At 43.0% G+C, this 26,166-nt stretch overlaps 1 protein-coding gene across 6 annotated transcripts in view; it reads right to left on the minus strand.

Annotated features, from left to right (window-relative positions):
• afdna (afadin, adherens junction formation factor a) overlaps positions 1-26,166 on the minus strand; it is a 243,077-nt gene that overhangs the window by 22,449 nt on the left and 194,462 nt on the right. For all 6 annotated transcript variants that reach the window (XM_041212059.1, XM_041212057.1, XM_041212055.1 and 3 more), the window contains 5 exons: positions 25,669-25,787; positions 22,736-22,930; positions 7,254-7,345; positions 4,444-4,623; positions 8-1,057 (listed from right to left, as the gene is read on the minus strand). In XM_041212059.1, the coding sequence (XP_041067993.1) occupies positions 8-1,057; positions 4,444-4,623; positions 7,254-7,345; positions 22,736-22,930; positions 25,669-25,787 (1,636 nt within the window). The remainder of the gene's footprint in view (positions 1-7; positions 1,058-4,443; positions 4,624-7,253; positions 7,346-22,735; positions 22,931-25,668; positions 25,788-26,166) is intronic.

The raw sequence follows: 26,166 nt of genomic DNA on the forward strand, positions 1-26,166 counted from the left end.
TCCTTACCCTTGCCCTTCTTTCCACTTCCAGTCTTTGCATGATAAGTGTTGTATCAACATCATCATCTTCTTCCTCTTCATCATCATCATCTTTCTCTTTGGACTCCTGTAACCGCTTTTGGAACTGCCACTCAAGCATAAGTTTACGAAGACGGTCATTCTCCTCAGATGTGCGATCAGGCTTGTTCTGTAGCTCCTGTATCTCTTTGCTAAGCATTTCTAAGAGGTGTTGCTGCTGCTGTTTCTCCATTTTCTCCTTTGCATCTCGCTTCCAAGGATCAGGTGAAAGGCTATCACTCCCAGGCAACTGTTCTTTGCTAATTGTAATGTATTGCAAGTCCCTGCGTTCAATTGTGCGAGGCTGCTGCTGAGGCTGAAGTTCACGGATTACTGTATCTTGAGGTCGCGGTAGGCTGGCCATTTTTTCTGGCCTTGTTTGCTGCATTGCAGAAGAAACATGGACAGGTTGAGGTGGATTTATGTGCAAAGGTGGCGGGCCACGCATCTGGCCAATTTTCCTATCCTGCTCACGGCGTTTCCTGTCTCGCTCTTCCTCCAAACGTGCTTTTTCTTTTTCATACCAACGTTGCTGTTCTTCCCGTTTCCTACGATCAACTGCAGAGCCTGGATTTGATACTTGTGAAGCTGGCGGAGGTGGTGGTGGGGGTGGTAGCGGTAGGTCTGTGTGGGTATTATCAAAGTCAACTGTATAGTGTACTGGTGGTGGAGGAGGGGGTGGTGGCAACTGATTTTCTACTCTAATGGGCTGGGAAACAGCAACTGGGGTAGCCTGATTTGGAGCTGGAGTTTTCCAGCGCCCAGGCCCACTTTTATGAGGAGCAATTGCACTTGCTGGGAGTGATTTTGAAGAGTAGTTCAACTGCTCTTGACTGGCTGCACTAGAATCCACCAAGGAACTTTGATGACCCCACGCATTTGATTTCCGATCCAAGTCTTTCTGGTATTCTGTATCTCTGTGGAGCAGATCTTCCTGTCGCGCCTTCTCTAGGTGGAAAGCTTTCGCCTCGTGCAGTTCTTCTTGTGAACGAGTTCCACGCTGTTATGCAATTAAAATATATTACTTATTATGAAAATACATCTAAAAATTTGTTGCTTCAAACATAACTAAAGAGACTTGAACACATTAATGATCATCTATAATAAAAACAGAAAATGCTGGAAAAACTTAGCACATCTGACAGCATTTGTGAAGAGAGAAACAGAATTATCGTTTCAAGTCCGTATGACTCATACGGGCACTAAATGTTAACTCTTGTTTTTCTCGCCACAGATGCTGCCAGACCTGCTGAGTTTTTCCAGTATTTTCTGTTCTTAGTTCAAATTTTCAGTATCTGCAGTATTTTTCTTTCATTTTATTGATCACTTATTTTACAGCTGAAATGCATTAAGAAGTGGGAATAAGTAAATTTAAAGCAGCAAAGACTCTTGATGTTAACTTGCATATCTTATCTAAGACAAAGCTGTTGCAGACATGATCCTAATAGTGACTATTTCTAGCCATTTCAGCTCTAGAAGACACAAAAAAAATCCCAAGAATACGTGAAAATTAAGGAAGTAAAAGAGAGGGAGGAAATTAAATCAGTTGGAATCCGTAAAGAAAAGGTACTGGGAGAACTATTAGGACTAAAGTCTGACAAGTCCCCTGAACCTGAAAGCCTGCATCCTAGGATCTTGACAGAAGTAAATGAAAAGAGAGAGAGTAGAGGCATCAGTTGTGATCTTCCAAATTTCCATAGATTCTGGAAAGGTGCTAGTCGATTGGAAAATTGCAAACATGGTACCTCTACTCAAGATAGGAGGGAGACAGAAAACAGGAAGCCTAAATCTGTCACAGGAAAAACGCTAGAATCCATTATCAAGAAGCTAATAGCAGGATATTTGGAAAATCATAATACAATCAGGCAGACTCAACATAGTTTTGTGAAAGGAAACCATGTTTGACTAACCTATTAAAACTCTTTGAGGAAGTAACAAGCAAGGTGGATAAAGGGGAACCTGCAAATGTGCTGTACTTGCATTTCGATAAGGTTAAAGGTTACTTCACAAAATTAAGAGCTCATGGTGTAGGGAATAATATTGCAGAATTGTTACAACACAAGAGGCAGCCATTCGACCCATTGTGTCTGCACCAACTCGCCAAATGAGTAATTTACCTAATGCCATTCCCCTGTCTTCTCCCCACAACCCTGCACATACTTACTTTTCAGGTACCATTCTAATTCCCTTTTGAATGCCTCAATTGAACCTGCCTCCACTACACTCTCAAGCAGTGCAGTCCAGACCTAAACCACTTGCTGCGTGAATAAGCTTTTCCTCATGTCACTTTGCTTCTTTGGTTAATTAATTTAAATCTGCGTCCTCCTGTTCTCAATCCTTTCACGAGTGAGATTAGCATGGATAAGGGATTGGTTAGCTAACAGGAAGCAGAGAGTAGGGATAAGGAGGTCATTTTCAGGTTGGCAAGCTGTAACCAGTAAAGTGTCATAGGGGTCAGTGTTGGGGCCTCAACTATTTACAATCTATATTAATGACTTGGATGAAGGGACCAAATTTATGGTAATTAAATTTACTGATGACACAAAGATAGGTAGGAAAGTAAGTTGTCAAAAGGACAAAAATAATCTACATTGGGATTTAGATAGGTTAAGTGAACAGGCAAAAATCTGGCAAAACATGAACTTGTCCACTTTGGTAGGAAGAATAGAAAAGCACTAGGTTATTTAAATAGAGAAAGATTGCAGAACTGCCCTAGTACATGAATCACAAAAAGTTAGTATGCAGGTACAGCAAGTGATTAGGAAGGCAAATGGAATTTGGTATTTATTGCAAGGGGAATAGAGTATAAAAGTAGAAAATGTTGCTACAGCTGTACAGGGCCTTAGTGAGTACTGTGTACAGTTTTGGTCTCCTTACTTTAAGGATGTAATTGCATTGGAAGCAGTATAGTGAAAGCTCACCAACTGATTCTTGGGATGAAAGGGTTTGCTTATGAGGAAAGGTTGGGCCTATACCCATTAGAGTTCAGAAGAATGAGAAATGGTCATATTGAAACATGTAAGATCTTGAGGGGACTTGACAGGGTGGATACTGAGAGGATGTTTCCCCTTATAGGGGGGTCTAAAACTAGAGGGCACACTTTAAAAATAAGGGGTCTCCCATTTAGGGCCAAGGAGGAGAATTTTTTCCAAGGGTTGTTAGTCTGTGGAATTCTCTTCCCGAGAGACCAGTGGAGGCTGTGTCATTGAATACATTCAGGGCTGAGTTAGATAAATTTTTGAACGACAAGGATGTCAAGGGTCAGGGGGGCAGACAGGAGAGTGGAGTTGAGGCCACAATCAGATTAGCCATAATCTCAGAGTGGTGGAGCAGGCCAGAGGGGCCAAATCGTCTACTCCTAAATCATGTGTTGTGTTCCAATTATATGGTGCCCTATCACATCTGTAGAATTTCCTAAAGTACATCAAAACATTGATGTTGGAGTGCAGTCATTATTGTATCTGAAAACTTATGCAGAGTAATTCTTCAAGCCTTTCATGAAGACTGCAAGGCTGCTTTTTTATTGTTTATGTATAACAGCAGCAATAAGTGCCACAATACAGGCATGACTAAAGTAAATTAAGCACCCTGGCAACATATACAAGAATCTGAAAATAATTTTATTCTCCCAGACAATCTCTCATTTTAGCTGATCCGTTGTCTATTTCATTCCTTTTAAATCATTTATCTTGTCCTTTGATTCTTTCTGGTATCTTCCGTTCTGTTTCCTTTTTCATCTTTGCTCATATTTTTGAGCTTGTGAGTCCTTCTCCATTTCATTGCAGAATAGTTGGGAAATTTTTATAACTATTAAACATTTAGCTAAATAAGCAAAGTAAATCCAAAATTCATGGGTTTCCCTATTATAGAGAAAGGTAGGAAGGTATACGGCCTTCCTCTGTTTTCTGAATTTCACCCGAAACATCACTAGTGCTTTAATCAGGTCAAAACAGCCCACCTGGGAATAGCTAACATAAGCTACTCTGTACTCATTATTAAATAGGAGTATGTTACTAAATTCAGCTAGAGTCCACGCTACAGATTTTGCCATTATTAAGATATAGTTTCGAAATAAAATAACTCATCACTTTGGAGAAGATACCACTTATGTTTTTAGTCCCCAGGGTATTTAAAAGACAGCATTAAATTAGGCAGTATTACTTAAAATGCAGTCTGCCCTCTTTAGGAGAAACATAGTACTAATAAACCTAAAATCAGGAGTTATCATTTATCGAATTTCTTGTCATTCAGTAATATAGGGAGAAGATATAAACCAGCACTGCAACTCATCCTAACATTTCCAAAATCTTTTGAATCAAAAATACTTGGGATGTTATTTTCTATTTAACTATTGTCTAGACAATGTTCTATAAGCATAATCTTTACCTGCATAGCAGCACTGAAGGGCTGCTCCTGCATCATTGTTCTCTCATCATAGTGTTGCCATTGTCCAGGCACAGGACTCACTCTGTCCTGGGATCTGGAAGTTGGGAAGGTGAAGTATTCTCTGGCATATGTTTGTGTGGGAATTGGATAGGCTTCAGGTCTTGTGGGCAATACTTGCTCCTAAAAGTAGAATTAGCAATTTATTTAATTAAACCAGCAAGCATTCATGATATATGAATTAAAAATATCAAGCATAAATAATTTAGAGGTTAGAAGAAATATATCATGCATAATATATGATTGTTATTGAACTTTGATAAAAGACTTTTTAAAAAAGCGCTAGGCATTTATCAGTATACATGCTGTTTCAGAATCATATAAAATCTATAGTCTGGCCTTGGTCCGCCCTCACACCTTCTTCTCCCTCCAAGAACCATGATAGGGTCCCCCTTGTCCTCACTTATCACCCCACCAGCCTCCGCATTCAAAGGATCATCCTTCGCCATTTCTCCCAACTCCAGCATGATGCCACCTCCAAACACATCTTCCCTTCACCCCCCCTGTCGGCATTCTGTAAGGACCGTTCCCTCCAGGACACCCTGGTCCATTCCTCCATCACCCTCTACACCTCAACCCCCTCCCAAGGCACTTTCCCATGCAACCACAGAAGGTGCAATACTTGCCCTTTACTTCCCCCGCCTCACCGTCCAAGGGCCCAAACACTTTTTTCAAGTGAAGTAGCACTTCACTTGCACTTCCTTCAATTTAGTCTACTGCATTCGCTGCTCCCAATGTGGTCTCCTTTACATTGGAGACACCAAATGCAGACTGGGTGGCCGCTTTGTAGAACACCTTTGGTCTGTTCACAAGCATAACCCAGACCTTCCTGTCGCTTGTCAATTCAACACACCATTCTGCTCTCATGCCCACATGTCCATCCTTGGCCTGCTGCAACATTCCAGTGAAGCTCAACGCAAACTGGAGAAACAGCACCTCATCTTCCGATTAGGCACTTTACAGCCTTCCGGACTTAACAGTGAGTTCAACAACTTCAGATCATGAACCCGCTCCTCCATCCCCACCCCCTTTCTGATCCCCCTTTTTTCCAATTTTTTTAAAGATTTTTTTTTAATATATATTTTTCTTTTCCCACCTATTTCTATTATTTTTAAATTTATTTCCATCCATTGTTTTATCTCCACCTTTTAGCCTATTTCCACCCCAGCCCCATTAGGGCCATCTGTCACTTGCTCGTCCTGCTTTCTACTCTTAATGTCACCTTTAGCACATTCCTTAGCTAATATCACCACCATCAACACCCCTTTGTCCTTTTGTCTATGACATCTTTGGCAATCTCTTCTTTGCCTCCATCAGTGGCCCTCTATCCAGATCTACCTGTCCCACTCCCTTCAAACAGCTTATATTTCACCTCATTTCCATTTTTCCTTAGCTCTGATGAAGAGTCTTACGGACTTGAAACATTAATTGTATTCCCCTCCGCAGATGCTGTCAGACCTGCTAATTTTTGTTTCGGATTTCCAGCATCCACTTTTGTCTTGGACAAAGGGGTATTGGTTAAAATGACAGAGTTTTGATTTTTTCCACAGAAAACAAAATTGCTAGGGCGACTCCTTTTCAAATGCACAAATTTATTTAAAAAAAACACCTCAAGACCTCTCAACAGCTGGTATGTGAGCTGGTGGTATGTTCACAGTATACTCCCCATAACCTAGATTTAATCCAATTATGAGATCCCAATTTCTTCTGACAAAGATTCGATTTTGTCCTGTGGTGAATAGTCATAGGTGAAGATCAAGGCTCAGCTTTTCAAACATTTGGACAGTCTAATGTCCTTGTGCATCAAACACAGACAGGGTTTTAGGAAGTACACTATATTGTGAAAAGACAATGGGATTGTAGCTAAGAAATAAAAACACTACAGTGTAGTATTATCCAACTTGGTAATAATCAAATCTTACAAATTTGGAAAAGTCTTCCTCTCTTCTTCGTCATAAATTAGCAACATAGTTCAGCACTTTGCTGCTGTCAGGGTTGTTAAACTGAACCACAGACTGAATTAAGCCAGCAGTGTAGGGGTCATTCATGGGTGAAGTCGTCACTCAAGGCAGCAACATGCCTTCAGCTGGGAGGCAGCCAATTAGTAGGTCATCTCGGCGTTTGCTGTCCAATTGAGAATGCCAGGAGGGTTCTGGCGATGGAGGCTACACACAGTGCAGCCACCATTAGGGAAGCTGGTAACCCTCACTGTCACCAGTGGGAACACTGCTGCGGCACAAGCAGGAACGGTAGCGATGCACTAAAATCACTATCTGTATCAGGGAACAGCTGAGATCTCATTAGGTTCATGACAATTGGAAAAATCCCTCTTCAGGAATTCCACATTCAACAGCAAGGCTGTGGCATGGAAAGACAGCAGCCATGCCATTTTCTCCTGGAAATACTTATATTTCTTTCAGCTGTAATTCTGCTTCGACTTCCCGCTGTGCAGTTGCCTTCTCTCAATTGTTGGGGCGCAAACACAGCGGGGGCCCCTGCACAATGCTGGCAAGGTTGCTGTTGCAATAGCTGTTAAGTGGCTCCTTAATTAGTTTGATTGCATTCCTACCACTGGTATGTGGGTTGCCATCACCACTATGTATCCAGCTCCAAAAAGAGCACAAGGAGGAAGAGCATGTCATGGAGCTGGTCCAAAGCTGTCCAGTGCAATTTTCCCAGCAGCTGTATTTAAAAGTTTGCAACATTCGTTATGGATTAAACACTAGTCACCCAAAACCTGCATAAATACTGACCTCAGCGCAAAGGTTCCCAGTGGAGACTGATTGGATTTTGGAGGTAGGTGCAGTAGAATAAACAGGCTTTGTCCCAGGACTTGGAGGTTGGTCTTCTCAGCCAAAAACAAAAACATCAAGTTAGGGCAGCATTCATTAACACTTTAACACCAATGTCTGAATTTGTTGTGCATAACAGATTAAATTAGAAAATTCTTCCAAAATGTTAGTGTTTGAATTTTTATGGCCGATACTTGATGACAAACAATAGGCACCACATCCACTTAACAAAGCAGAAAAAGTGGCAACGAGTCACAGTGTGAGCCCAAGAGAAGAGGGAGACCAACATGTAAACTATCAGCGGGCAGTCAGCGGGAGTTAGAGGAGTGTCAGAACAAATCAACAAAAAGCCAAGAAGTGATCTCACAGGACAACAGGTAGGGAATTAGTCGTCCAGAGAGCCTGAAGATAAGGAACACATACCTGAAAGAGATCTGCAGGGGGATCAACAGAATGGAGTATACAAGCATCAGGGAGTGAGGTTAAAAAAATGTCAACACTAGCGAAGGTGCTGATTGGGGAGTTACTGGCAAGATTTTTTATATACGAGCTTTTAGTTAATTTTTGTTAAGTTTGGCTAGTCTAATAATTAAAGACATGGCTGGACACCTCAGTCCAATGCAATGCACATCCTGTTCCATGTGGCAACTCCAGGACGCTTCTCATGTCCTGGACAACCACAACTAAAGCAACTTGAGGTCTGGGTTTCAGAACTTCAGCAGCAGCTGGCATCACTGCAGTGCATCCATGAGATGAGAGCTATATGAATAGCACATTTCTGGATGTTATCACTCCACAGTTTAAGGGTATGCAGAAAGGAAATGGGTGACTGCCAGGTAGTCAAGGAGGACCCGGCAGCTAGTGCAGGGATCCCAAGTGCACCTTGTTCTCCAACCAGTATTCAGTTTTGAATTCTGGCGAGAGTAATGGTTTATCTGTGGAGTGCAGCCACAGCCAAGTCCACGGCACAGATGTCTTGTCTGTACAGGGGGAAGCTTGGGAAAGTAAAAGTTATAAGGGATTTTATAGGTAGGCAAACATACATTTCTGTGGCTACCGACTTAAATCCATTGCCTCCTGCCAGCAGGAGCAGCTACTGAGCAAAGGAGGGTAAACAGACAGGTTATGGTCCATAATGGTACCAATTACATAGGTAGAGAGATGAGGTCCTGGAGATAGGTTTTAGGGAGCTAGACAGGAGACTAGCAAGCAGGACCTCAAAACGAGTAATCCTCAGATTACCCCAAGTGTCACGTACTAATAACTATAGAAATAGGAGGATAGAGCAGAGGAAGGTGTGGCTGGAAAGATGGTGCAGGAGGGATAGCTTTAGATTCAGAGGGCATGGGGACTGGTTCTGGGAGACGGGAGACCGCTACAGACTGAGCAGGGTGCACCTAAACAGTGCCGAGACCAATATCCTGTTTGGGAGAGTTCAAGCTAACTTGACAGGTGAAAGGAAACCAGGATGCAGCATTAGGAAGGATAAACAAGGTACACAAAGGACTGGAGAAGTAGAATAGCACTAGAGTAAGAAACAGTAAAATATTAGATGGGATCAGACCAAAAGATAATACGGTATGGTCTAAATTTGATTTACAGTGCATGTATGTAAATACACAACATGAGCTACAGGTGCAAATAGCCAAATGGGAATTTGTGCTGTGTCGATATTGGAGACCTGGCTGAGAAAGGGTTAGGGCTAAATATTCCTGGATAGAAGGTGTTCAGGAAAAATAGAGAAGGGAAGAAAAGAAAAAGGTGTGGCTGTAGTGATTAAGGAGAATATTTCACTGCTAAAGAGAGACCATTTCCTAGAACAGCCAAGTAATTAATCTATTTGGCTAGAGTTTCAAAACAATTAAGGTACCACTGCACTCCTGGGCAAATTCTACAAATCACCAACTATTGGGAAAGAAATACAGAAAAAAATTTGCAGGGAACTAAGAGAGATGCAAGAACCACAGAGTAGTGATAAAGGGAGACTTGAATCATCCTAATGAAGACTAGGGTGGTAATACTGTAAGGTCAGAGAGGGGAGGAAAGTTTCTGGAGTGTGTTCAGGAAAGTTTTCTCGATCAGTTATTTTTCTGACCCAACAGGAAAGAAAGCATTACTGGATCTGGTTCTGGGTGATAAGGTGGGTCAAGTGGATCAAATGACAGTTGAGAAACTTCTGGAGAACAATGATCCTAGTATCATAAGACTTAAGTTATCTATGGAAAAGAATAAGTAAAATTAGTAAGCTGAAGGAGAGTCAACATTCATGGAATGAGAACAGACCTGTCCCAAGCAAATTTTTTTTATTCATGCATGGGACGTGGGCTTTGCTGGCTAGGCCAGCATTTATTGTCCATCCCTAGTTCGCCTTTGAAGGTAGTAGTGAGCAGCTCACTACTTCCTGAACCACTGCAGTCCATGTGGTGTAGGTACACCCATAGTGCTGTTAGGAAGGGAGTTCCAGGATTTTGACCCAGCAACAGTGAAGGAACGGCATTATATTTCCAAGTCAAGATGGTGAGTGACTTGGAGGGGAACTTCCAGATGGTGGTGTTCCCATCTATCTGCTGCCCTTGTCCTTCTTGATGGTAGTGGTCATGGGTTTGGAAGGTGCTGTCTAAGGAGCCTTGGTGAGTTTCTGCAGTGCAGCTTGTAGATGATACACATGGCTGCTACTGTGCATTAGTGGTAGAGGGAATGGATGTTTGTGGATGTGGTGCCAATCAAGTGGACTGCTTTGTTCTGAACGGTGTCAAACTTATTGAGTGTTGTGGGAGCTGCACTCATCCTGGCAAGTGGGGAGTATTCCATCACACTGCTGACTTGTGCCTTGTAGATGGTGGACAGGTTTTGGGGAGTCAGGAGGTGAGTTACTTGTCGCACGATTCCTACCCTCTGACCTGATCTTGTAGCCACAGTATTTATGAGGCTAATCCAGTTCATTTTCTGGTTAATGGTAATCCCCAGGATGTTGATAGTGGGGATTCAGTGATGGCAATGTCACTGAACATCAAGGGGCGATGGTTGAATTCTCTCTTGTTGGAGGTGGTCATTGCCTGACACTTGTGGCACAAATGTTATTTGCCACATGTCAACCCAAGCCTGGATATTGTCCCGGTCTTGCTGAATTTTGACATGAACTAATTCAGTCTCTGAGGAGTCACGAATGGTGTTGAGCGTTGCACAATCATCAGCAAACATCCCCACTTCTGACCTTAGGATGCAAGGAGGTCATTGATGAAGCAGCTGAAGATGGTTGGGCCTAGGACACTACCCTGAGGAACTCCTGCAGTGATGTCCTGGAGCTGAGATGACTGACCTCCAACAACCACAACCATCTTTCTTTGTGCTAGATATGACTCCAACCAGTGGGGAGTTTTCCCCAATTCCCATTGACTCCAGTTTTGCTAGGGCTCCTTGATGTCACACTTGACCAAATGCTGCCTTGATGTCAAGGGCAGTCATTCTCAGCTCACCTTGGGAGTTCAGCTCTTTTGTCCACGTTTGAACCAAGGATGTAATGAGATCAGGAACCCTGGCGGAACCCAAACTGGGTGTCAGTGAGCAGGTTATTGCTAAGCAAATGCCGCTTGATAGCACTGTTGATGACCCTTTCCATTACTTTACTGATGATCGAGGCTAGACTGATGGGGCGGTAATTGACCGGGTTGGATTTGTCCTTCTTTTTGTGTACAGGACAGACCTGGGCAATTTTCTACATAGCCGGATAGATGCCTGTGTTATAGCTGTACTGGAACAGCTTAGCTAGGGGTACGGCAAGTTCTGGAGCACAAGTCTTCAGTGCTATTGCTGGAATGTTGTCAAGGCCCATAGCCTTTGCAGTATCCAGTGCCAAAGCCATTTCTTGATATCATGTGTAGTGAATTAAATTGGCTGAAGACTGGCATGTGTGATGCTGGAGACCTCTAGAGGAGGCCGAGATGGATCATCCACTTGGCACCTCTGGCTAAAGATTGTTGTGAATGCTTCAGCCTTATCTTTTGCACTGCTGTGCTCCTCTATCTTTGAGGATGGGGGTATTTGTGGAGCCTCCTCCTCCAGTGTGTTGTTTAACTGTCCACCACCATTCATGACTGGATGTGGGAGGACTGCAGAGCTTACATCTGATCCATTGGTGGTGGGATCATTTAGCTCTGTCTATCACTTGCTGCTTATACTGTTTGGAATGCAGGCAGTCCTATGCTATAGCTTCACTAGTTTGACACCTCACTTTTAGGTGTGCCTAGTGCTGCACCTGGCATGCCCACCTGCACTCTTCATTGAACCAGGGTTTGATCCCCTGGCTTGACGATAATGGTAGAGTGGGGATATGCCGGACCATGAAGTTACAGATTGTGTTCGAGTACAATTCTGCTGCTGGTGGTCCACAGCGCCTCATGGGCGCCGAGTCTTGAGTTGCTAGATTTGTTCGGAATCTATCCCATTTAGCATGGTGGTAGTGCCACACAACACGATGGAGGGTATTTTCAATGTGAAGGCGGGACATTGTCTCCGCAACGACTGTGCGGTGGTCACTCCCACTGATACTGTCATGGACAGATGCAGCTGCGGCAGGCTGGTTGGTGAGGATGAGGTTGAGTATGTTTTTCCCTCTTGTTGGCTCTCTCACTACCTGCTGCAGACCTCGTCCAGCAGCTATGTCATTTAGGACTCAGCGAGTAGTAGTGCTACCGAACCACTCTTGGTGATGGACAGTGAAGTCCCCCACCCGGAGTACATTCTGTGCCCTTACCACCCTCAGTGCTTCCTCCAAGTGGTGCTCAACATGGAGGAGTACCGATTCATCTGCTGAGGGAGGGTGGTACGTGGTAATCAGCAGGAGGTTTCCTTGCCTGTGTTTAACCTGATGTCATGAGACTTCATGGGGTCCGGAGTCGATGTTGAGGACTCCCAGGGCAACTTCTTCCCGACTGTATACCACTGTGCCGCCAACTCTGCTGGGTCTGTCCTGCTGGCGGGACAGGATGTACCCAGGGATAGTGATGGTGGCGTCTGGGACATTAATTACGTGAGGATGACTATGTCAGGCTGTAGCTTGACTAGTCTGAGACACTAGTCCCTATATTTTAGTAATGAGGGCTTTACAGGGTCGACAGGGCTGCGATTGCCGTTGTCTTTTCTGGTGCCTAGGTCAATGCTGGGTGGTCCGTCCAGTTTCATTCCTATTTTGTGACTCTGTAGCGGATTGTTACAGCTGAGTGGCTTGCTAGGTCATTTCAGAGGGCATTTAAGTGTCAAACACATTACTGTGGGTCTGGAGTCACATGTAAATCAGATCAGGTAAGGACGACAGATTTCCTTCTCTAAAGGACATTAGCGAAGCAGATGGGTTTTTACAACAATCAACAATTGTTCCACAGTCATCATTAGACATTTAATTTCACATTTTATTGAACTCAAACTCTACCATCTGTCGTGGCGGGATTTGAACCCGGGTCCCCAGAGCATTACCCTGGGACTCTCGATTATCAGTCCAGCGACAATACCACTGCGCCATCACCTCCCCATGATCAAAGATTGGCAGGCAAAAATGCAAAGGAGCAATGGGCTGCCTTTAAAGAAGAAATGGCTTGGGTATATTCATGATACACTTCCATGTGGCGGGGAAAAAGCGGGGCAACCAAAACCAGAGCTCCCTGGATGATGAAAGAGCTAGAGAGCTAGAGAAAGCAGAAAATGGTAGGAGGGATGTGTGGTAGGGGTAGATGATGACAGATGTCATGTTGCTAATACTAGTGATAAACAGGGGACTACAGAAAGTTCAGAATGGAAGTGGAGAAGGAAATCAGAGAGGCAAAGAGGGGGCTTAAGTAGAGGCTGGCATCTCACCCAAACAGGGATCCAAAAGTCTTCTATAAACACGTGGGGCAGAATTTTGCCGTCGGCGAGCAGGGGGCGAGGCCCACTCGCTGACACGTAAAATGACACGGGATGATGTCGGGCGGAATCCCCGACATCACCCCACCCCATTTAAATTTTCAGGAAGAAGGGGTTACAGCAAAATCAGCTGCAGGCCCGCCGACCTATCCACGGCCACTTGAGGCCATTGACAGGATCATTTAACCAATTAAAGGACCTGCCCATCCAACCTTAAGGTTGGCTGGTTGGCCAGGAGCCCCGGCGACAAATAGAGAAAACATGAAACCTCATCCAGAGGTGGGTTGAGGTTTCATGCCGGGTTTTAAAAATTGTAATAAAAGTTGTTCTGTAAATTATGAACATGTCCCAACTCATGTGACATTATCACATGAGGGGACATATAAGGGATTTTTCTTTTCTTTATTTTTAATAGTTTTAGAAGTCGAAGCGATCTCCGAGGCTGCACTTAGCCTCGGGGAGATGTGCGTTCTTTTGTGCGCATGCGTGAAAGATCGCACTATCACTTTTAGGGATTCCCCCGCCTGCACAGGGACCGCATAGCGCTTCCTGCCAGATGTCACACTGGGTGGGCCTTAATTGGCCCGCCCACGTAAAATGGTGGTGCGGCCTACTTGGCTGGCGGTGATTGGCTCCGCGCCCGCCGGCGATTAGGTCAGGCCCGCCTGCCCAACAGGCAGAAAATTCTGCCCATAAATAGTAAGATAGCAGTAAAAAGAGGGGTGGGCCAATCAAGGGTCCAAAAGGGATCTGTAGATGGAGAAAGAGTGCATAGCTGAGGTATGAAATTGGTACTTTGCAACTGTGTTTACAAGTAAGAATTAGTCAGTGAACGAGGAGACAGTTGAGACACCGGCTAAAAATTGATAGAGAGAGGCATTATAGAGGCTGCCTGTACTTAAAGTTGATATGTCAACAGGACCAGATTTATGCAGAGAAAGTCAGGGCAGAAATTATGGAGATACTAGTTTCCAAACTTCCTTAGACACAGGTGTGGTGCCAGAGGACTAGTGAACTACAGAAGTTATACACTTGTTCGAAAAAAGTGCAAGGATAAACCCAGCAAATACAGGCCAGTAAGTTTAATGATAGTGGTGGGAAAACTTTGAGGCACAATAATCCGGTACAAAATTAACAAGTCACTTGGACAAGTATAGATTAAGTAGGGAAAGCTAGCATGGCTTAACTAACTCAAGTTTTTTTGATAATGTAACAAAGATGGTTGACAAGAGTAATGCAGTTGATGTGGTGTACATGGAGTTCCAAAGGCAGTTGAAAATGTGCCAAATACCAGGCTTGTCAGTGAATTTGAAGCCTATAGAATGAATGGGAAAGTGGCAACATGGATGTGAACTTAGCTGAGTGACAGAAAACAATGTAGAGGTGAACTGTTGTTTTTTGGATTAGAAGAGGGTTTACAGTGGGGTTCTCTTGGGTTCAGTACTAGAATTACTGCTTTTCTTGATATGTTAATGATTTAGTTTTGAGACAATTTCAAAATTTACAGATGATAGAAATTTTGGCAGTATTCTGAACTGAGGGGAGGACAGTGATAGACTTCAAAAGGATGAAGTGGAATGGGTGGACATGGGGCAGGTGAAATTTATTGCAGAGGAATGTGTAGTGGTACATTTTACTGGGAAGAAAGAGGACAGACAAAATAAACCAAGGGTTAACACTCGAAATGGGGCAGGAACAGAGAGGCCCAGGGGTCTTTGCACAAGTCATTGATGGTGGTAGGGCAATTTGAGTAAGTGGGTAAAAAGGCATACAGGATCCTGTGTTAGGCATAAAGTACAAAAGCAAGGAAGTTATGAAGAACTTTTATAGAACTTTGGTTCAGCACCAACTGGAATATTGTGCTCGTTCTGAGCACTGCTCTTTAGGATTGCTATGAAGGCTTCAGAGAGAGTGCAGAAAAGATCAACGAGAATGGTTCCAGGAATGAGGGACTTCAGTTACGTGGACAGATTGGACAAACTGGGGTTGTTCACCTTAAAGCAAAGGATGAGATGAGATTTAATGGAAGTGTTCAATATCATGAGGGCTTAGACAAAGTAGATAGACAGGAATTGTTCCCATTGATGGAAGGGTTGAGAACCAGAGGACACCGATTTAAGGTGGCTGGCAAAAGAATTAACGAGGAGATAAGGAAAAAAATTATGCAGGAAACGATTAGCATCGGAAATGTACTACCTGAGGCAGATACAATGAGGGCCTTCAAAGGGGAATTAGATAAGCTCAGAGAAGAGAAGCTGCACGGGGTTACAGGGCTACCACTACGTGTAAAGGGCTGTGAAGAGGGACCCGTTGAAGTGCTCCTGCAAAGAGCTAGCCTGGACACAACGGGTTGAATGATCTCCTTCTGTGCTGAAACCACTCAATGATTCAATGAACTAACTGAACAGCTAAGATTTGATAGTTTTCTTAGTTTTATAATACTAAGATAAACAGCTAGTTTACAATTTTTAACAAAAAATATTCAGGGCACTAATGGAGCAATACTTTTTAATTGCTCTATATTATCTTGACTGCAATTGTTACTTGTACTTTACATAAATATAATTAAGTCACATCACCTTTGAATACTGAAATGTTATCAAATGTTTCTTCTCATTCCAGTTAAGGAACACATTGATACAAAACATACAAATACAGATTTACCTTTGCATTAATTGAGTTGTATTAACCATAAACAGAAATGAAATCAGAGACACCAAGGTCTGCTATGTCAAGCAATTTTCTTTAATTCACGAAGAACATATATTCCTTGCTAACTGAGCCATCTTCAACAAACGTGGAACCAAACCTAATGCCTCAGAAACTCTTGCAGTGTGACTCCAGAATTATGCCTGCTTACACTGACATGGGCTCTATGACCGAAAGGCCTCCTTCTGTGCCATAGTGAATCTGACTTGTGGTGGACCTGCAACAATTCGCAGGTCCAGGGGGACATTCACCAGTAGGTCTGTTCAATAATAAGGTTTTAGATTCAGGTAAACAACTACAAATTTCTTTACACAACTGATCGATTTCCCAGGATGAACATGCCCTAAAACTTGCCAGATAGAGATGGAAATTCTAACAATCTAGCCACACTATTATGAACCACAGGTTTTAAGAGTTTAAACAAAGCATGCAAGAAAAGGTTATTTTGCTCATTTAGCTCATTTTTCTAGAGGACATATATAAGCCTGGTCCATTATGGGCTCAACACAACCCTGCAAGTCGAGCAAAACTCCAGAATACCCATTGTTTCTCAATTCCTATATCCTATGCCTAAAACTCTGCTTTTAGTGACAGTCTAATACATAAGACCATAAGACGTAGGAGAAGTAGGCCATTCGGCCCATCGAGTTTGCTCTGCCGTTCAATGAGATCATGGCTGATCTGATAATCCTCAACTCCACTTTCCTGCCTTTTCCCCATAACCCTTGATCTCTTACTGATTAAAAATCTATCTATCTCAGCCTTGAATATACTTAACGACCTAGCCTCTACAGCCCTCTGCAGTAAAGAATTCCACAGATTGACTACCCTCAGAGAAGAAATTCCTCTTCATCTCTGTTTTAAGTGGGTGCCCCCTTACTCTGAGATTACGCCCTCTAGTCCTAGACTCTCCCACAAGGGGAAACAATCTCTCAGCATCTACCCTGTCAAGCCCCCTAAGAATCTAATATGTTTCAATAAGGTCGCCTCTCATTCTTCTAAACTCCATTAAGTACTGGCCCAACCTACTCAACCTCTCCTCATAACAAAATCCCTCCATCCCCTGGATCAATCTAGTGAATCCTTCTCTGGACTGCCTCCAATGCCAGTATATCTTTCCTTTGATAAGGGGACCAAAACTGTTCACAGTATTCTAGGTGTGGTCTAACTAGTGCCTTGTATAGTTTTAGCAAGACTTCCCTATTTTTATACTCCATGCCCATTGAAATAAAGGCCAACATTCCATTTGCCTTACCTGTTACCTGCTGAACTTGTATGCTAGTTTTTTGGGATTCATGCACAAAGACCCCCAAATCCCTCTGTGCTGCAGCTTTCTTCAGTCTTTCTCCATCTAAATAATATTCAGCACAACTATTCTTCCTGCCAAAGTACATAACCTCACACTTTCCCACATTATATTCCACCTGCCACGTTTTTGCCCACCCACTTAACTTGTCTATATCCCTCTGTTGACTCTTTGTGTTATCCTCACCATTTGCCTTTCCATCTATTTTTGTGTCATCTGCAAACTTGGCGATAGTACAATCATTTCCATCATCCAAGTCATCAATATATATTGTGAATAACTGTGGCCCCATCACTGATCCCTGTGGCAGTCCACTAGTTACAGGTTGCCATTCTGAAAATGTCCCCTGTATCCCAATTCTCTGTCTTGTATTAGTTAGCCAGTCCTCTACCTATACTAATATACTATCCCCAACACCATGGGCTCTTATCTTATTAAGTAGCCTTATGTGTGGTACCTTATTGAACGCGTTTTGGAAATCCAAATATATCACAACTACTGGTTCTCCTTTGTTTATCTGCTTGTTACCTCCTCAAAAAATTCTAATAAATTTGTCAGGCATGATTTCCCCTTCATGAAGCCGTGTTGACTCTGCTTGATTATATTATGCATTTCTAAATGCTCTGCTGTCACATCCTTTATAATAGATGCCAACATTTTCCCAATGACAGATGTTAAGCCAACTGGCCTATAGTTACCATTTTTTTGTCTCCCTCCCATTTTGAATAAGGGTGTTAAATTGGCAGTTTTCCAATCCTCTGGGACTTTTCCAGAATCTAAGGATTCTAGGAATATTACTACCAGTGCACCCACTATTTCTGTAGCTATTTCCTTTAATATCCTAGGATGCAACCCATCAGGTCCAGGTGACTTATCGGCCTTTAGCCCCATTAATTTCCCTAGTACTTTTTCTCTAGTATAGTTATTGTATTTATTTCCTCCCCCGCTTTTGCCCAAGATTACTTAATATTTTTGGTAAGCTATTGGTGTCTTCTATCGTGAAGACTGATGCAAACTATTTATTTAACGCCTCTGCCATTTCCTGGTTCCCCATTATTATTTCCCCAGCCTCATTCTCTAAGGAGCCTATTTTGACTTTGGCTCTCTCTTCCTTTTTATATATTTAAAGAAGCTCTTACTGTCTGTTTTTATATTATTTGCTAGTTTACCCTCAAAGTTTATTTTCTCCCTCTTTATTATTTTTTGGTCATCTTCTGTTGGTTTTTAAAACTTTCCCAATCCTCTGGTTTACCAGTAATCTAAGCCACATTGTGTGTTTTTTCTTAAGGATAGCAATCCATGGGTTCCCACCATTTCCCTTGAGGTTATAATTCTATGCTTTCAAATCCCTCATTATGATCTACAGCACTAAATCAGCTGTCCCAATAGCTAACTAAATTACCGCCACACAGGAGTTATGGAGGAGGTGGTGGCATAGTGGTATTGTTATTGGACTGAGGGCCCAGGTTCAAATCCACGGCAGATGGTGAATGTGAATTTGATAAAAGTCTGGAATGAAAAGTCTAATGATGACCATGAAACCATTGTCGATTGTTGTACAAACCTCTCTGTTTCACTAATGCCCTTTAGGGAAGGAAATCTGCTGTCCTCACATGGTCTGGCTTACATGTGATTCCAGATCTGCAGTAATGTGGTTGACTCTTAAATGCCCTCTGAAATGACCTAGCAAGCCACTCAGTTGTATACAATTGCTACAAAATCAATGAAAACGAATAAAAGCGGATGGACCACCCGGCATCAACCTAGGCATCAGAAACGATAATGGCAAACCCAGCCCTGCTGACCCTGCAAAGTCCTCCTTCCTAATATCTGGGAGGCTAGTGGGATAGCTGTCTCATAGGCTAGTCAAGCAACAAGCTGACATAGTCATACTCATGGAATCATTCCTTACAGATCATGTCCCAGACACCACATCAACATCCCTGGGTAAGCCCTGTCCCACCAGCAGGATAGACTCAGCAGAGGTGGCGGCACAGTGGTACACAGTCAGGAGGGAGTTGTCCTGGGAGTCCTCAACATCAACTCTGGACCCAATGAAGTGTCATGGCATCAGGTCAAGCATGGGCAAGGAAACCTCCTGCTGATTACCACGTACTGTCTCCCCTCAGCTGATGAATCAGTACTCCATGTTGAGCACCACTTGGAAGAAGTACTGAGGTTGGCAAGGGCACAGAGTGCACTCTGGGTAGGGGACTTCAATGTCCATTACCAAGAGTGGCTCTGTAGCACCGCTACAGACCAAGCTGGCCAAGTCCTAAAGGACATCGCTACTAGACTGGGTCAGTGGCAGGTGGTGTGGGAACCAACAAGAGGGAAAAACATACACGACCTCATCCTCACCAACCTGCTTTTCGCAGATGCATGTATCCATGACAGTATTGGTAGGGGGGACCACCGCACAGCCCTTATGGAGAAAAAGTCCCACCTTCACATCGAGGATACCCTACATCATGTTATCTGGCATGATCACCATGCCAGAACCATAGAAAAATTATGGTGCAGAAAGAGGCCATTTAGCCCATCATGTCTGCACCAGCCTAAGAAGAGGAAAAAGAAACTAGCCATTCATTTTAACCCCACTTTCCAGCACCTGGTCCATAGCCTTGAAGTTTACACCATTTCAGATGCAGATCGAGGTACTTTTTAAATGAGTTGAAAGTTCCAGCCTCAGCCACCAACTTAGGCAGTGAATTCCAGACGCCCACCACCCTCTCGGTGAAAAGGTTTTCCTCAAGCGCCCTCTAATCCTTCTGCCAATCACCTTAAATCTATGCCCCCTGGTAATTGATACCTCAGCTCAGGGAAACAAGTCTTTCCTGTCTACCCTTTCTAGGCCCCTCAATTTTGTACACCTCAATTAGGTCACGCCTTAGCCTCCTCTGTTCTAAGAGAAACAACCCTAGCCTATCCAATCTCTCCTCATAGCTGCAACTTTCAAGCCCTGGCTAAATGGGATAGATTTCCAATAGATCTAGCAACTCAAGACTCGACAGCCATAAGGCACTGTGGGCCATCAGCAGCAGGACTGTACTCAACCATGATCTGTAATCTCATGGCCTGGCATATCTCCCACTCTACCATTACCACCAAGCCAGGGGGTCAAACCTGGTTCAATGAAGAGCGCAGGACGACATGTCAGGAGCAGCGCACCAGGCATACCTAAAATTGAGGTATCAACTTGGTGAAGCTACAGCACAGGACAACTTGTGTGCCAAACAGCATAAGCAGCAAATGATAGACAGAGCTAATGACTCCACAACCAATGGATCAGATCTAAACTCTGCAGTTGTGAATGGTGGCAGACAATTAAACAACACACTGGAGAAGATGGTTCCACAAATATCCCCATCCTCAATAAAGGAGAAGCCCAGCACATCAGTGCAAAAGATAAGGCTGAAGTATTTGCAACAATCTCAACGATTGATGATCCATCTTGGCCTCCTCTGGAGGTCCTCAGCATCACAGATGCCAGTCTTCAGCCAATTTGATTCACCGCACATGATATCAAGAAATGGCTGAAGGCAATGGATATTGCAAAGGCTTCAGGCCCTGACAATAGTACTGAAGTTTTGTGCTCCAGAACGTGCTGCAACCCTGGCCAAACTGATCCAGTACAGCTACAACACTGGCATTTACTCAGCAATGTAGAAAATTGCCCAGGTATGCCCTGTAAACAAAAAGCAGGACAAATCTAACCTGGCCAATTACTGGCCATCAATCATCAGTAAAGTGATAGAAGGGGTCATCAACAGTGCTTTAAAGTGGCAATTGCTTTGCAATAACCTGCTCACTGACGCTCAATTTGGGTTCTGCCAGAGTCACCCAGCTCCTGACCTCATTACAGCCTTGGTTCAAACATGGATAAAAGAACTGAACTCTCGAGGTGAGGTGAGAGTGACTGCCCTTGACATCAAGGCAGCATTTGACCAAGTGTGGCATCAAAGAGCCCACGTAAAACTGGAGTCAATGGGAATTGGGGAAAACTCTCCATTGGTTGGAGTCATACCTAGCACAAAGGAAGATGGTTGTGGTTGTTGGAGGTCAATCATTTCAGTTCCTCAGGATGAGTTCCTCAGGGTAGTGTCCTTGGCCCAACCATTTTCAGCTGCTTCATAACGATCTTCCTTCTATCACAAGGTCAGAAGTGGGATGTTTGCTGATGATTGCACAATGTTCAGCACCATTCGCGACGACTCAAACACTTAAGCAGTCCTTGTCGAAATGTAGCAAGACCTGGACTATATCCAGGCTTGGGTTGACAAGTGGCATTTGCACCACACATATGCCAGGCAATGACCATCTCCAACAAGAGAGAATCTAACCATTGCTCCATGACATTCAATGGCATTACCATTGCTGAATCCCCCACTATCATCCTGGGGGTTACCAATGACCAGAAACTGAACTGGACTAGCCATATAAATACTGTGGCTACAAGAGTAGGTCAGAGGCTAGGAATCCTTGGCGAGTAACTCACCTCCTGACTCCCCATCTACAAGGCACAAATCAGGAGTGTGATGGAATTTTCTCCACTTGCCTGGATGAGTGCAGCCCCAAAAACACTCAAGATACTTGACACCAGCCAGGACAAAGCAGCTCACTTGAAAGGCACCCTTTCCACAAACATACACTCCCTCCACCACCCATGAACAGTGGCAACAGTGTGTACCATCTACAAGATGCACTGCAGGTATTCACCAAGGCTCCTTAGACAACACCTTCCAAACGCATGATCACTACCACCTAGAAGGGCAAGGGCAGCAGGTAACTCAGAACACCACTACCCAGAAGTTCCCCTCCAAGCCATTCACCATCCTGACTTGGAAATATATCGCCGTTCCTTGCTGTTGCTGGGTCAAAATCCTGGAGCACCCTCCATAACAGCACTGTAGGTGTACCTACACCACATGGACAGCAGCGGTTCAAGAAGCAAGCTCACCACCACCTTCTAAAGGGCATTTAAGGATGGGCAATAAATGCAGGCCTAGCCAGCAACTGCCCAGGCCCCTGCTGAGTTATCGAATTATAGCCAAGGCAACTGATCTACTAGAATTGGAGCCCAGGTGCACGGGATGAACGTCACACTTCCTGATCATTATCCTGTAACCACTACTAGAAGATATAGATGCATGAACATTGGGTGAGGACAGTCGTGAGCTGGAATTGCCACAATCCTATAATCAAATAGCCCAATGGTCAGCTAAAACACTGTTTCTAGACTCTCACCATCAATAAATACTTGCAGTTAGGTATTGGAGGGCTACCACCACCAATGAAACCCTAGTGTAGCAACCAGGTGTGCAGAGAAAAGACTAGGGGAAATATTCACTTTGTGCTACCATTAAAGCAATGTTAAACTAATTACATCAGAAAAAAATTCTGCCAAATGCAACAGAATGAAAATTACCATTATGGTTTACTAATAAATCCCTCAATTACTATGCAAAGGAGTGCTTTAAAACAACTGACAACAGGGATTACGAAGCTAGTTCCAGGACTATTTATTTACTTGCAACATTGGGACTAGATCGATGATCAGCTCGGTTTTTCAACAGTCTTTCATCCCCTGGTGGTTTCTTTGGTTCTGTGTATTCTGTCCAGCCCATCGGGGAATTTTCAGGTGTTCCATTCTGAGGATTACTGTTGTACAATTCAAAGCCTTCACTCTTTGGACGAGGCTTGCCTGTGCCACGACGATCAGAGGCTGAAAATGGAAAAAGGATTTACACATTTCCAAATTCTATATAAGAGTTGGATAAAAATGTCTTTTACCACAACCATCTTAAAAGCACTTTTTCAACTACTAACCTTGGAGCATATGGTTCTTAAAGTTTTGAAAATTGGATATGCAGTGAAAAAGGATTATGCACAGTATTAATAAATTACAATCCATTACAGCTTTTTCCAAATAGGAGTCGCTTTGTTAGCCCAATGCCTTGCTAATGGGCTTATTTTTAAGAATGATGATGGCATATTGCTCAACTTGGTTAAAATAGAAAAGGAAATGCAATAACAATTTTAAAAAGAACTGGGCAAAACAATTACCCCAAGGGCAGAAAATTAGGCTTAGCATGCGGGCACACGCCTGAGCGTGAAATAAAGCGCGTTGACATCAGCCAAACATGCCAATGTCCAGTGAGCACGCACCGGAACCAGAAGTGCACCTGCCAACAATTAAAAGGCCTATTAAGGTCATTAAGTAAACTATTGTCCTGAATTTTTCACTGCCCATTCAAACTAACGGTTGGCAGGCAGGCAAAAAGGCCAAGTGGCCTTTGCATTTTTTAGGAAACCTCATTCACAGGTGGGATGAGGTTTCCAACAGCAAATAAAAATTTAACACTTGAATTAAAAACATGTCCCTGCTCATGTGACAGGGTCACATGAGGGGACGTGTTTTATGACATTTTATTTTCTTTATTTTTTTTTTAAAACAGCGCTTCATCTCCGGGGCAGCTCCATGCCTCAGGGGGATTGAAGCACTCATTCGCGTGCATGCGCGAAGTTCATGCTAGACCCACTCACCTTCCTCTCCCCTGCCCGCACATTGAGCAGCCCCACTAAGGACAAACTTCTGTCCCAAATTTATTTGTTTCCAATTAAACTCACCATATTACAGCAAGACACCAAGAATCACTCAAATTAAATGCAAAATGAATACAACAGTTTAGCTATAAATAAAACAAGAAAATAGCAGTGAATGCTTATGACAGAAGAAAAGAAAATTTGAATCCCTGAGAAGATTATTTGAAGTTACAGTAAGGGAATAGGGGAAACTTATAGTATCTAATTAATTTCCTTCTTCCTCCCTCCCCCCAGCTAAGTGAGTCCCAATGGAGGTTGAAATAATTAAAATATGGATTATATTAAATCTATTGATCGTATAATTCTTAATTATAAACAAATATAAACAAATTATAAACAATCTGTATATTTACATGTAACTGTTGCATTTTGTGGCTGTGTTTTAGAATGGCTCATTAAGATTCCAATTTAACAAATTACCCTTTTAAATATAAGTGACTTACAATTTTAAAGCAGATTGCTGCCAAATTCATGGAATATTTTTATCTAGCTTGTAGGAAAAACAAACCACATTAAAAAATAAATTATTCAACAATGGAAGTAATGATTAATATCGAAGTGAACACAATTGTAAGATTAGAAACACAGATGGAGGATTACATCCATGATCTCTTTTCCTACTGCTCTGTTAAGTATAATAAACACAATACCACTCTCAATAAATTGCATTTTAAGTAGATAATTCCAGGTATAAACTACTTGCTTCAAAAGAATTTTGCTCAAGATCAGATATATAGTATCATCTGAACTCAAAGGAATACTCTAACTATGCTTTTAGTGGGGAAGCGGTGGAGTAGTGGTAATGTCACTGGACTGGTAGTCCAGAAATCTGGGAACTGGGGTTCGATTCCCACCATGGCAAAATATCTGGAATTAAAAGTCTAATGATGAACATGAAACCATTGTTGTGAAAACCCTTCTAGTTCACTGTCTTTTAGAGAAGGAAATCTGCTGTCTTAGCTGGTCTGGCCTACATGCAATGCCAGATCCACATGTGGTTGACTCTTAATGCCCCCTGAAATGGCCTAGCAAGCCACATATCAAACTGCTAAAAAGTCAATAAAAAGAAATGAAACTGGCTGGCATTGCCTCAGGCACCGGAAACTACATTGGTAAACGCAGCCCTGCAAACAACTCCTCACTAACATCTGGGGGCTTGCACCAAAATTGGGAGAGCTGTCTCACAGACTAGTCAAGTAACAGCCTGACACAGTCATACTCTCAGAATCATACCTTCCCTTCCACAAACATTCACTCCTTCCACCACCGACGAACAGTGGCAGCAGTCCACGCCATCTACAAAATGCAGGAATGCTACTATCCGGAAGGACAAGGGCAGCAGGTACATGGGAACACCACCACCTGAAAGTTCCCCTCCAAGCCGCTAACCATCCTGCCTTGGAAATATATTGCCATTCCTTAAGTGTCACTGGGTCAAAATCCTGAAACTCCCTTGCTGTACCACATGGGCTTCAGCAATTCAAGGTGGCAGCGCACCACCATCTTCTCAAGGGCAATTAGTTATAGGTAATAAACACTGGCGTATCCCGTAAATGAATAAAAATTATTTTTAAAAAATTACAGTCAATCTAATGGTTCTGTTTCACACAGCAACTGACTCTCCATCCAACAATAGTTTTGGGACATAAGTGGCCATTTCATCAGAGTCAGTTTGTTCTTACACCAGGAAAATACCCGGTTCATCAATAGCATCAGGAGTTGTTTTACTTCCCCCTGCAGGCTGTAAAGGAAAGTCACTGAAGATATTACTTGTCCAATATTTGCAATTTTATGATCTCTCAGATGATGTTTGATACAGCACTTGAATCTTGAGTCTAATATAAGAAAGATTTTTACCTCTTTGCATCATTGGAGAAGGTTGGTTGAGTAGAGTGGCCAAACCATGGTAAATAGCTCCTTGTCTTGCTATTTCTAAGGTGACCACAGAACCTGTTCTTGTCATAAGTTCTGCAGCCCTGAAAAAAAGAGGCTTTTCTTTTAATAATTTAAATGTTAATTGCAGTAATTATAAAGTGTATGAAATAATTTTTGATAAGGTGCTTGAGGGGCTTGGTTTGCACAAAAACACTTCTATTTTTTGTTTAAATAAAACTGCCTAATTTAAAAATCTTCCCCACGTGGTCTATCCACAGCATGCATAATTTCTGACTAAACCTGATCCCTAACCTCTACTGTCTATTAACAGATTGTTAGGAAGTTTGCAAGATCAATCTTGGAGGGGTGGGGGGGGAATACCAGTCCCTTTAATGCTCTTTTCCTACCTGTAAGGAAAAGTGTAGGTGTTAACTGATATCTTAGCAAGGAGTCAGGAATTTTGTCTTCATGCCTATCAAA

Source organism: Carcharodon carcharias, chromosome 2, assembly GCF_017639515.1.
Source record: "Carcharodon carcharias isolate sCarCar2 chromosome 2, sCarCar2.pri, whole genome shotgun sequence".
Taxonomy (NCBI): Eukaryota; Metazoa; Chordata; class Chondrichthyes; order Lamniformes; family Lamnidae; genus Carcharodon; species Carcharodon carcharias.